This window comes from Neophocaena asiaeorientalis, unplaced genomic scaffold (genome assembly GCF_003031525.2).
Source record: "Neophocaena asiaeorientalis asiaeorientalis breed wild unplaced genomic scaffold, Neophocaena_asiaeorientalis_V1.1 scaffold629, whole genome shotgun sequence".
Classification (NCBI taxonomy): Eukaryota; Metazoa; Chordata; class Mammalia; order Artiodactyla; family Phocoenidae; genus Neophocaena; species Neophocaena asiaeorientalis.
Window position 1 is genome coordinate 4,792,833 of NW_020175468.1, and position 11,133 is coordinate 4,803,965.

The following is an 11,133-nucleotide window of genomic DNA, read 5'->3' on the forward strand; positions in this document are numbered from 1 at the left end:
GACAGGCAGCCGGGGGGGGGGCCGGTGTCCATCCCCTCCCCACCCCCTGTCCCCAAAGTCACCAGCTCTCTGGTCTCGCCGGGCCACAGAAACAAGAGGCGGCACAAAACACAAGGAAGTCCTCCTGTCCGACGGCAGTGGCAGCTGAGGGTCAGACAGGAGAGGCAGGGAGGCCACTCGCCCGCTTTGTCTCTTCCCCTCTCTCCTCCTCATCCAAATCTCTCTCTCCCTTGTGTGTTTGTTTGTTTTGTGTCTAAAGAGTTCACAGAGCGAGAAGGGAGGGCGAGTTCAGGGGGTCGGAAGGCTGGTCGTTGCCGCTGGTGCGTTGGGCGCCGGCGAACGCGGAGACCTCCGGGCAGGTGAGGACAAACGAGGAAGTGTACGAAGGGTTAACAACGGGGAAGGGGTCGCCGAGGACTTGAACTTCACTGTGTGTAAAGAGAGAAGCTGTCAGGTTGGGGGGTGCGTCTTGGCTGGTCTGGAAGGGCAGGGGCGGTGGTGGCGGGGGCGGAAGCAGCCAGCTGAAACCATCTTCCTTAGTGGATGCTGACCCCGGCAAATCTCTCACCTCCGCCAGCGGGCCCGGCCCGGGCCCCTCTTCGTAGGGGATCTTGCAGCCCGGTTTGTGGGCCACCAGCACAAACTCCAGACGTTCCTTCTCCTTTTGGAGCTCGGCGATCTCCGACTCCAGCTCCGCCTTTTCTTCCTCCAGTTGGTCTGTCTCCTGAGGCCCGGGCGGCCAGGTCGCAGAGAAGAGCGAGGAAGGAGAAAAAGGCCGTGAGCGACTAGAGAAGGTGAGTCATGGCTGAAGCCATCTCTCCTAGACTGACTGCGGAGGCCCAGGGTTGGAAGGCAGCTCTGGACTGAAAGACCCCCTGAGATGGAGGCCTGGTGTGCTATGGGACTTGGGGCAAGGGTCTTGCTTTCTAGGAGCCTCAGTTTCCCCATCTGTCCAGTGGATGGTTGGGAAAGGGCCAGGTACACATAGGAAGTCTCTGGTTGCAAGAGGCACTCAGAGGTTTGTTGAGTGAGTGAACGATTGTCATATGTTTCTAAGGCCACCTCTTCCCCTGTTACTTTTCCCCCTCTGCCTCCCAGGGAAGAGACCAGGTAGCTCAGGGAAGTAAAGAATTTCCCTGATTTAGCGGGGAAACCGCTGCAAGTATAAAGTAGAAAACTCTCAGACTGAGATAGGGCATGAAAATAGAGGGGCATCGTGGCAGAGGCCACCAGTCCAAGCTCTGAGAACTATGGGTGGCTGGGGCAGGTGGTGGGGGAATTGATATAGAATCAAAGAATTTCGCTTCACAGACTCTCCAGAATGTTAAATCTAGCAGGAACCTGGGAGATTCACTGAGGAGTTGAAGAGATGGAGAAACTGAGGCAAAAATGGGTTATCACTTGCCCAAGACCAAAAAGGGGAAATGACTGGAGCGCCCCTCTATTAAAGTTCGCTCATGTGTCCCCTCAGGATGAAGTGAAGGCCAGGCAAGTGGTGTGTGTGTGTGGAGGGGAGCTGGGGTCATAAACCAGGACAGAAGCAGCCAGGAGTAGGTGAGAGCCTGCGTGTATGAGCTGGGTGACCCCGTCTGTATCTCGTTCCACATGTGGAACCTCTGGTTCTCAGTCCAGGATAAGGGCACACAGGTGGTGGTGGGTAACAGAAGATGGGGAGAGAGCCCCCCTTCAGCATACCCTCACCCCACCCCAGGGACCATCCTCACCGCCTGGAGTCGGTCAGTCAGCTCCCTTCGCCGGTTCCTACACTTTGCTGCTGCCAGTTTGTTTCGTTCTCGGCGAACCCTTCTCTTCTCCTCCTCCTCTGGAGTGAGCTGAGTAGGGGAGATAGAGATAGTGAGATTTGGGGGACATGTGTTCCTCCCCATCCACCCCGAAACTCCTCTTCTTCAAGAATCCCCAGGAGTCAGAAAAGAACCTTCTAGACCTCACTGACTGTGGGGAGGATGATAGGGTTTCTGCAGCATCGAGGCTGCAGATGGTCCCTCACCCCAACAGTGGGAAAGTTCCTGCCTCTCTTGCTTCTTCCCCCGCCCCCTCCCCCGCCCCTGCACCCAGAGCAAGCTCTGATGCCCTTTACTTACCGTCTCCTCTCGGGGTCTCCTAGGCCGGGCTCGGGCTGGGCGGGGCCCAGGTCCAGTCCCAGGTCCACTGGTGGTTCCGCTGGTGGAAGGCCCACCACTGCCACTAGCTCCGCCACTGCTGTAGCCACTTATGCCCGGCGTGGAGTAACTGGTTCCTGGCATGTCATAGGGGTCAACGGCTGTGGGCTGGGAGGCCAGTGGCTGCCCCTGGGACTGGGCCATGGAAGAGATGAGGGTAGGTTGCACGAGCCACTGGAGGTCCTGGCTGGTTGTGATCGCGGTGACCGTGGGCACGAAGGAACCGGGCATTTCCCCAAGACCGGCGCACTCCTACAGGGTGACACATACACACACAGGCGTAGACACACAAACAGAGACACCGACACACACACACCCAACACACATACACACACCGACCCTGTGAGTGAGCACAGGGCCAGCGGGTGTGGATGTGTGTGTCACAGGCAAAAAGCCACAACACCCACCCTTCCACTACACCGTGACGCAGTGGTTAATGAGAGGATTTCTGTGCAACTGGCTTCTACCTCCTCCTTCTTCCTCGGGGAAAGGTTGCACGGTTCCAGCGGGTGGTGAATCACACCCCGGGTTGGTGACTCTTAGGTGTGGGGGGTGGGGAGGAGGCTGGACACAGCCGGGTGACAGAACCCCCGGGATGGAGTCACAGCCACACACACAGCCACAACACCCCACCCCCACCCCAGAGGCAAGGGGAGGGAGAGGGAGAGGCCTTAGGCTAAGCCTCCCTCTACACTCACACACATATACACACCCCTCTGAGCGAGGGGATGAGAGACTGGAGGGTCCATGAGACCCCCGTGCAGGGGCGGGGGTCCCAGTTAAAAGGGTGTTGGGGGACGGGCCTAGGAGTTTACAACAACGTTTCAAGTAATTGTCTCTCCCCAGAGTGAGACTGACAAGCGACAGGTTACGGTGGGCACACAAGGAGAGGAAGTGAGCAGCCAGGCTCCCTCAGACTGTCGCGGAGGTGGAGTGGTGTAGGTCCCGAGACCCCAAGCCCAAGCACCGTTCATCTCCCCCACCCCCAAAATGTAATCCTAGAACTGCTCGGAAGGCTTAACTACTCTCCCAGGGGGCGTGGTGAGGGACAGGCTGGCTCGCTGGCCAATCAGCATCCTGGAAACCCAGAGGGGGCGGGGCTCCTGGAGACCACCTGGCTGGTTAGCCTAGGGCTAGCGGTTCTAGTCCTGTCTTCGGACAAACCGGAGACACCCGGCGTCGGGAGCATTAGGGGTGGGAATGTATCTGTGTGTGCCTGGAGAAGTGGGTGACGGTCACTATGTCTCCCAAAGAAATTCCGGCACACAGACACCCTCTGACCCTGAGAGCAGAGGGACAGGATCCCGGCAAGGTCCTTGCGGACTCATTGGATCGCAGAAGATCGCTCCTGTGGCGACAGGAATCCCCTCGCTCTTCCTCTAGAGGCCCGTAAAAGAGACCCTAGTGCCGAAGAACCACGGGTTCCGGGGACGAACTGGGGGAAGGAAACTGCACCCTACAAATAGGAAGGGAAAGTTGATTGGCCAAAGCTTGCGCCGCGGCGGCCAATCGGAACGCCGGGCTGCCCCCTCCCTTAGCAACGTGGCCCCGGCGTTCCAAAATAGAACGCTCCCGGGACGTCAGGGGCGGGGCGGACGAAGGGGGCGCCACGCGCCGTGCGTGCCCCGCGTCAGACGGAGGATTCCAGCGCGTCAGCCGTTACGCACGGGTTCCCCGTTACGTCTCCGCGCAGGAGGCGGAGGCAGCGCCACTGAGGGTTCGAGGCCCGCCTTCCCACTGGGTCGAGGGTGACCCGGCGCCGGAGTAGGCGCTCGGATGGAGGAGGAAAAAGGGAGGAAGCTACTGGAAGCTTCCCCGGGATTTCCCCCACCTGCCTAACCGCGCTAGCTTCAGGTTGGTGACCTGAGTGGGGGGCAGTCCCCGAGCCGGCTAAAAGTTCTCAGCCCTGCTACCTCATACACGTTGCACTGAACGGCGTACTCACCCCACCCCCAAAGCTCACCCCTCTGTGCTCCCTCCCTGCGTTCCACGCACACAACCAATTGCAAGCACGTCCGGACTCTGCAGTTTGCAGAGTGCGCCGTGAGCCTATCCCCTCTCAGATCCTGGATTTTGACGCGTCTTTATTTGGGGTGGGGGGATTGCTCGCTCCACCCTTGACTTTAAAAAAATTATAAACCACAAAGCATCACCCCAACCCTCTAGAACTTACCTGGGAGGCGGCGGCGGTGGGTGGACTGCCGAAGGAGTCCACCGAAGACAGATATTGAGACTCGGCGGAGGGTGAGGAGCTGCACCGGGAGCCGGAGTCGTAGTCTCCGGGGAAAGCTTGAAACATTTCCCTGGGCACAGGGGGGCCCCTGTGACCACGCTGAGGTCGCCGGGAAGCCAAGGCTATGGCCGGGTGGGGGAAAGAAAGGTGAGAGTCCGGGGAAACTCGGGATGGGGGCAGCGTCCCGCTCCAACAAAGGCAAAGTTTCTGTGTAATTCTTTTGCGGTGCCCAGGCCCCCACAAGATGCCGCTGTGCCTCCTGAAAGTCCAGGCTCCGTAGGACCCGGGGGTGAGGGGGGATCGCTCCCCCAGAGGCGGAAAGCTCTGTCCTGCTGTACAGAATCTGCTTCGGGTGCGGTCCCCTCCACGCGTCCGGCGGGTCCCACGGGGGGAGGGGAGTAATAAGGAAGACGAAAAAAAGTAAGTCGATCCTCCAAAATAAAATGTAGAATTATCTAGAAGAATCCTTCCAAAAACTTTCCGGAAAAATAATAAACTGAATTTCACAGCCCCCAAGACGAAGAACCACTACAATCAAGTCCCGGCTCCGCGTATCCCAGCCTTGGCCGTAGCTCTCAGTCTTATGAATGAAGCCCAGAGCCGCTGTATTTATATGCCCGGGGCCCGGCCCCCCTGCTTACGTCACCCTTCCCGCGCTCCGCGAACTTCTCAATATCTCCGGCCCTGGTGAACCCAGCCACGCACCGTCCGGCAACAGGCCTGCCCTAGCCTCGATCTGATCACCTGCATCACCCTCGCGGCCCTGAGGGTCTTGCGGGCTGCGTTCTGAAGCACTCGGCGGGAGGGGATCCCGGCCTGGTCTCCCCGGAGTTCCTGTGACGCAATTAGCCATATAAGGAGCTTGGCCGGCGCCGCTGAGTGTTTGTTTGGTATCCTAGCAATTACGTCAGAGGGAATCCCTCGCTCGCTCGTGCGCTCGCCCCGCGCGCCTGCGGAACCCGCCCGCGCCTGCGCAGTGCAGTGCCGCCCCGGGGGCTGATATTAATAGGCTTTTAGACTGACCCAGCGGAGGATCCCCACAGGGAAGACCCCAGATGAGGGTCCCCCTCACCTCTGGCCGCCCCTCCCATTTCCCCTGGTGGTGCAGCGCTCTCTCTCAAGAATAAGGTCAATCTCCAAAAGCAGCTCTGGCTCTGTGGTGTAGTCACATGGGCGGGGAAACTGAGTCCCGAACCGGGTGGGAGGGGCTGTGATGCTCCAGGTGAAAGTGGAAGTGGGGGTGGAGTCCCGAGGCTCATACCAGCTTCTGCCCTGACTGGCTGTGCGACCTTGAAAAATATCTTTTCTCTCTGAGCTTCAGCTTCACTTTTCCCGGATGGACAAAGGATGTGTGTCTTGGACCCTGCTGCCCCCAGAGATCCGGCGGCGTTTGGGAGGTACGCGGGTTTGGTGGGGATGGGGAATAAAACAGGGTGAAGTGTCCCTCCTGCTGATGGTGTTGTTAACCTCTCCTTTCTACTTTATAATTCTATCCGTAGTCAGAAATAATGTATGTGTGTGGGGGCATAATAAATAATAATAGTAATAATAATGATGATGATGAAATAATAATAATAAATGCCATGTATTTAGCACTTACCAAATACCGGCTCTTGTACTAAGCCTTTCAATACAAGATTTACAATCGTTAAAACAGCTTTGGAAGTTTAAGGGAGGAAAAATCTTCATTTTATAAAAGAGGAAAATGATAGAGAGTTTGTGACTTGCCCAAGATCCCATCTCATCCCATCCCATCAAGAAATTCAAACCCAGGACTCCTATTCTCTTCCTGACTTCTGAGAGCTGCCTGGTTCAGTGAAACTCCCTGAAAAACCTGGGTGTTGGGATTGTTTAAATGACAGTTCCATTGGTGGGGAGTTATAAGCCTTGCAGACCTATCCTGTCTGCTCGCAGCGTACACTGTTGTAACCCAGGCTCAGCGGGGAAAGCTGCTTACCTAGCCACCCAGTTAGGAAATGTAGTTCAAGAGTCTAATTAGGGTATTTCAGACACCACAGCCTCCAACTCTTAGGCATCCACTGGTAAGGATCTCACTAGCTGCTTCAGAAACCTGACTTCCTGGCACTTCCCTCCCAGTGCAGAGCCTGGCCCAGCCAGGGCACAGAGGGTGAAGCACTTTAAAATTGTTGAATCCCGCAGGCCCAGAGAGGGGGAGGGCCTGGCTCATGGTCACACAGCCGGTATGAAGCCAAGCTGGAGGGGTTGCGTGGTTCCTAATTCCCAGGAGAGTCTTGATTCTCTGTCCCAATAGTGGGCAAGGGGTAGGGAGACCTGGAAGGCTGAGGGGACAGGGGGACAATACAGGGAGATTGAGGTTTCCAGACAAAAGCCCAGCCTCAAACACCTCTTCCCCCACGCCCCCTCTGTCTGCAACCAGTCTGGGAGGAGGGATGGGGACTAGGAGATGACACGGCAACCACCAGCAGGCAGTGACTCGGCCCCAGCATCAGACAGGGAGTGACCCCTCATTCCTGTCCTGTCCAAGCCCCTCATCTCCTCTCCCACGGAATAAAGGAGACACACAAATACCTACCCTAGCTGCCCAAAGACCTTCACACCCCGCCCCAGGTGGCCCATACATCCACACATATACTCACAGGGGCACACAGGCATTCAGACATCCACCCACAAGCGGCAACACACACCGCCACACAGAGAAACAGCTTCACGCACACACACACCTGCAGACAGAAACACACACCTTCACATGGTTACCGACACACGTGACACACACATCCTCACTATAGATGCACGTGGTGTTCCTCACACACAGTAACAAGAGTAATTCTTCTGAGCACTCATATTAACTTATTTAATTCTCACAACACTCCTATGAGGTAGGAACTATCATTTTACAGGCAAGGAAATGGAGGCCCAGAGAGGTGAAGTCACTTGCCTAGAGTCACACAGCAAATTAGTGGCAGAGCTGGGATAAGAATGTAGCCTGCGGGGCTTCAGAGCCTTTGCTTTTAATTATTATTAAATGAGTTATATATGTCGATATATTCACACGCAGATGGTCACACTCATGCAGACATTGGACATTCAACCCCCGACAGGCAGACCCAGAATCTAGGTGGCCTGGGCTTACATTCTGGCCCCACCACTTAGTAGTTGGGTGAACTTGAGCTAGTGACGTCTGGAGCCTCAGTTTCCTCGCTGGGGAAAGGAGGGCAGGAATAAGGCCCAGCTCGTGGGGCTGGTGAGGGGATTATGTGAAATGAATATCAGTAAAGCTTTGGGAACATGCCTGGCACATTGTAGGCACTTGTTTTGTTTTGTTTTTTAATTTAAAAAAAAGTTATTTATTTTGTTTTTGGCTGCATTGGGTCTTTGTTGCTGCGCGCGGGCTTTCTCTAGTTGCGGCAAGCGGGGGCTACTCTTCCTTGCGTTGCACAGGCTTCTCATTGTGGTGGCTTCTCTTGTTGCAGAGCATGGGCTCTAAGCGTGCTGGCTTCAGTAGTTGTGGCTTAAGGGCTTTGTTGCTCTGCCGCATGTAGGGTCTTCTGGGACGAGGGCTCAAACCTGTGTCCCCTGCATTGGCAGGCGGATTCTTAACCACTGCGCCACCAGGGAAGGCCTTATTTTGTTTTTGAAACAAAGCTATGCAGACCTTTGCAGACCCTCATAGAACCGTGACCTTTGCAGACCCTCATAGAGACGTGACCAGAAGCAGAGATACACAAGATCCCATTATAGCTTTCATGGGTCCAGGCACTTTTGCCTTTGTGGGCCTCTTTCTCCATAATGACATCTTTAAAATTATTTATCATGACTACATTGGTATAAAGACAAATATTAAATATTAAAACATTTCATTTGACCTAGAAGTTTAGTTCTTCCTTGATTTTAAAAGAAATTAAACACTTTCATGGGCCTCTAAAATTATCATGGGCCCTAGGGCCTAAGGTAAAAATTGGCCCTGGAGACACACACACACACACACACACACACACACAAACACACTCACACTCTCACACACACACAGAGTCTTACTCAAACATGCACATGGACGTGAACACCTTGCCCCCAGAGCATGGCATGGGAAAGGCAAGTCTTTTGCCATGAGGCTGAATCCCAGGGAAATTCCAGGAGGAGGAGGACTTGAGTGTAGAGGAGAGGGCAGGACCCCTGCTCTGGCTCCCGAGGGCTTGGATCTGTGTGTGGGGGAGCAGGCAGAGCCCTCAGCCTTCTGCCCCTTTTGGGGGTGGGGTGGCAGTGCCAGCTCTGTTTGCTCAGAGCATCCTGTAAATAGCCCCGGGGACCCAACTCTGCCAAAGGGAGCCCTCAGCACATTCTTCCATTATTCTTTTGGCAAAACCCTTGCTACTCTGTTCCTCAGTTTCCCCATCCATAAAGCAAGAAGGTTGGATGACCATGGGCTCTGAAAGTCCTTTCCAGTTCTGAAATTTCATAATAAAAATGAGGAGGAAGATACGGAAAGTAAACACTTAGCTCTGCTCACATGCATTATCTCGGTTAATCCTCATAGCACATCAGCCCCATAAGTAAGTTATTGTCCCCATTGTACAGAGAAGCAAACTGAGGCAAACCGAGGCACAGTGCTTCTCAGCTGTTATGTGAAATCAAGTAAGCTGGGGAATCTGGTTACAGCTCACATCTGGTATAGTCTTTTGTGCTTCCATGCAGCCCCTGGGTGATGCCAAGGCTCCGGCTCCAAAAGAAATGTCTGTGAGTTTCTGAAGCACGAGAGGAGTCGGGTGTGCATGTTTGGGTGTGTGTCCTGCTGTGACCTCCGTGAGGGTAGAGCCCAGGTGGTTAGTAACTGCTGGCTTCTCCATGTCCAGCATTGAGTAGTGAGTGTTACTGGCTGGCTGGGCCCACTCCCCACTGAGCAATCCTGGTTGCCTCCTGGAGGGGGTGTCTGTGGTGTTTCAGGGAAGCAGAGTGGTCCAGATTGGAAACTCTTAGCTTGACCCTCCCAATACCCCTGCATCCTGCATTCAAACTCCTCACTCACCACAGCCCACAAGGTCCGGCATGACCTGGCCTAGGCCGACCGCTGCAGCCTCCCCTCCCCCTCCTCTTTGCCATGTTCTACACGCCGTGGTCTCTCTCTCTAGTCTTCAGGGACTTTGTATGTGCTCTTCCCTCTGCCTGGAGCATGCCCCTTTTTCCTCCCTCTAGCTCATACTCTCTTCCTCCAGTTCTCAGCTCCTGTATCCCCTCCTCCAGGAAGCCCTCCCTGGGTCAGTACCCCTCCCCCTGAGAGCCCCCCTCCCCTCTCTGCCTCTCTGAGTTCATTACTGTCTGGGGACAGTCTGGTCTTCTTCACTGGTCTATATTATTATTATTATTTTTTTTTTTTGGTCTATATTATTATTCAGGCCCGGGCCAAGGCTGTCCAGGTCATGGCCAAGTTCCCAGCACAGTGCCAGGCACTCAGCAGGTGCTCAGTAAATATCTGTTGATTAAATGAATCGTCACCATCCACTCATTTATTCATTCATAAACTCTGACAGACTGCCTTGGACAGAAACATATCTGTCTTGCTCAGATGTGCATAAATGCCTACAGGACAAGGCACACAGATACACAGCATCACACACTCAGATCCCATTATTGTGTACACTCTTTCCCATGTATGCTCACAATTATACACACGCACAGTTTCACATGTGCGGGCATGCAGACACAGCTAAGTAGAGGCCACCCTCAGATGCTGGCTTGTCTCAGGCCCTGGTCCAGGTGAGCTGTGGACCCCCTCACTGTAGGGGCCAACCTCTCACCCACCGCAACCCAGACCCTCACAGTGTGGTGGTGTATCACTGACTATAACTACTCCAGGCACTGGGTGGCAGGAGTGCTCAGGGAGGCTTGAGCAAACCAGGAGGACTTCCTGGTGGAGGCGTTTGGACTACTGTAAAGTCCTGAAAAGATTCAGATAAGGAGGGAGTCCCGGAAAGTCCCTCTCTCCCTACTGTAGACATGTAAGACCAAAGAAGAGGAAGCAGGAGACTGTGGGAAGCTAAAAGGAAGGACTGGACCAAGGTGGTGCAGATAACGGTTTTGGAGACCTTTCCAGCTGCACTTTGAGTGAAAATAATATGAGTAGAATTAATAATATAGCTGGCAATCACTTAAGAAAACTAACCAGGTGCCAGGTGCTACATACAGATCCACTGTATTTTCTTGTTTAACTCTTCCAATACCATTATAAGGAGGGCACTAGCTGTGTGACAGCAGACAAGTAACTTCAGTTCTCTGGACCTCAATTTCCTCATCTGTGAAGCGGGGTTAATAATAGCACCTCCCTCCCAGCATTTTGAGGAGTAAATGAGTTTGTATGTAAAAATGCCTAGAACAGTGCCTGCCAGAAAGTATATTCCCTGTAAGTATAAGCTACAATGGCAATTATTATTATCCTCACTCAACAGATGAGTAAACTGAGGCCAGGAGCCCTTAGGGAACTTGCCTGATCTGTGGATTTCTGTGGAGTGAGGGCCGGTTACAACCCAGGTGGTGAGGCTTCACAGTTGTGGGTGGACGGAGGCAGGGCCTCCCCGCTCTGGGGTGTTTGCATGCGTGAGCGCACGTATGGTGATTCCATTGTTCTCTGCGCAAACACCCAGACCCCATCCCACCCCCAGCAGGTCAACCAGCTGCTGGCCACAACCCACAGCCTCCCAGTCATACCCGAGCGGGCTTCCTCTTCACGGCCCAGGGGCCTCCCCACCG

General features: G+C 54.5%; 1 protein-coding gene across 3 annotated transcripts; it reads right to left on the minus strand.

Moving 5' to 3' along the window:
- Nucleotides 1-10: 10 nt before the first annotated feature.
- On the minus strand, nucleotides 11-4,969 carry FOSB (FosB proto-oncogene, AP-1 transcription factor subunit). 3 transcript variants are annotated; one of them, XM_024768564.1, is made up of 5 exons: nucleotides 4,354-4,969; nucleotides 2,103-2,432; nucleotides 1,725-1,832; nucleotides 569-724; nucleotides 11-428 (listed from the first exon to the last, which is right to left on the minus strand). In XM_024768564.1, exons 1-5 carry the CDS (start codon nucleotides 4,477-4,479, stop codon nucleotides 426-428), a joined length of 723 nt encoding a protein of 240 aa, XP_024624332.1. In that variant the 5' UTR covers nucleotides 4,480-4,969; the 3' UTR covers nucleotides 11-425. The 3 variants fall into 3 exon arrangements, with proteins under 3 accessions (XP_024624332.1, XP_024624331.1, XP_024624330.1); XM_024768563.1 differs by having other exon boundaries at nucleotides 11-724; nucleotides 2,103-2,315; XM_024768562.1 differs by having other exon boundaries at nucleotides 11-724.
- Between the last annotated feature and the right edge of the window lie 6,164 nt (nucleotides 4,970-11,133).

Bases quoted from the DNA above. Each gene is read 5' to 3' on its own strand.
- FOSB (XM_024768562.1), bottom strand. From the start codon at position 4,479: ATGTTTCAAGCTTTCCCCGGAGACTACGACTCCGGCTCCCGGTGCAGC. The intron at 1,833-2,102 runs GTAAGTAAAGGG...TCCCCTACTCAG, and splicing joins GGAGACCCCGAGAGGAGACG to CTCACTCCAGAGGAGGAGGA. The intron at 725-1,724 runs GTGAGGATGGTC...CCCGGGCCTCAG, and splicing joins TGACTGACCGACTCCAGGCG to GAGACAGACCAACTGGAGGA.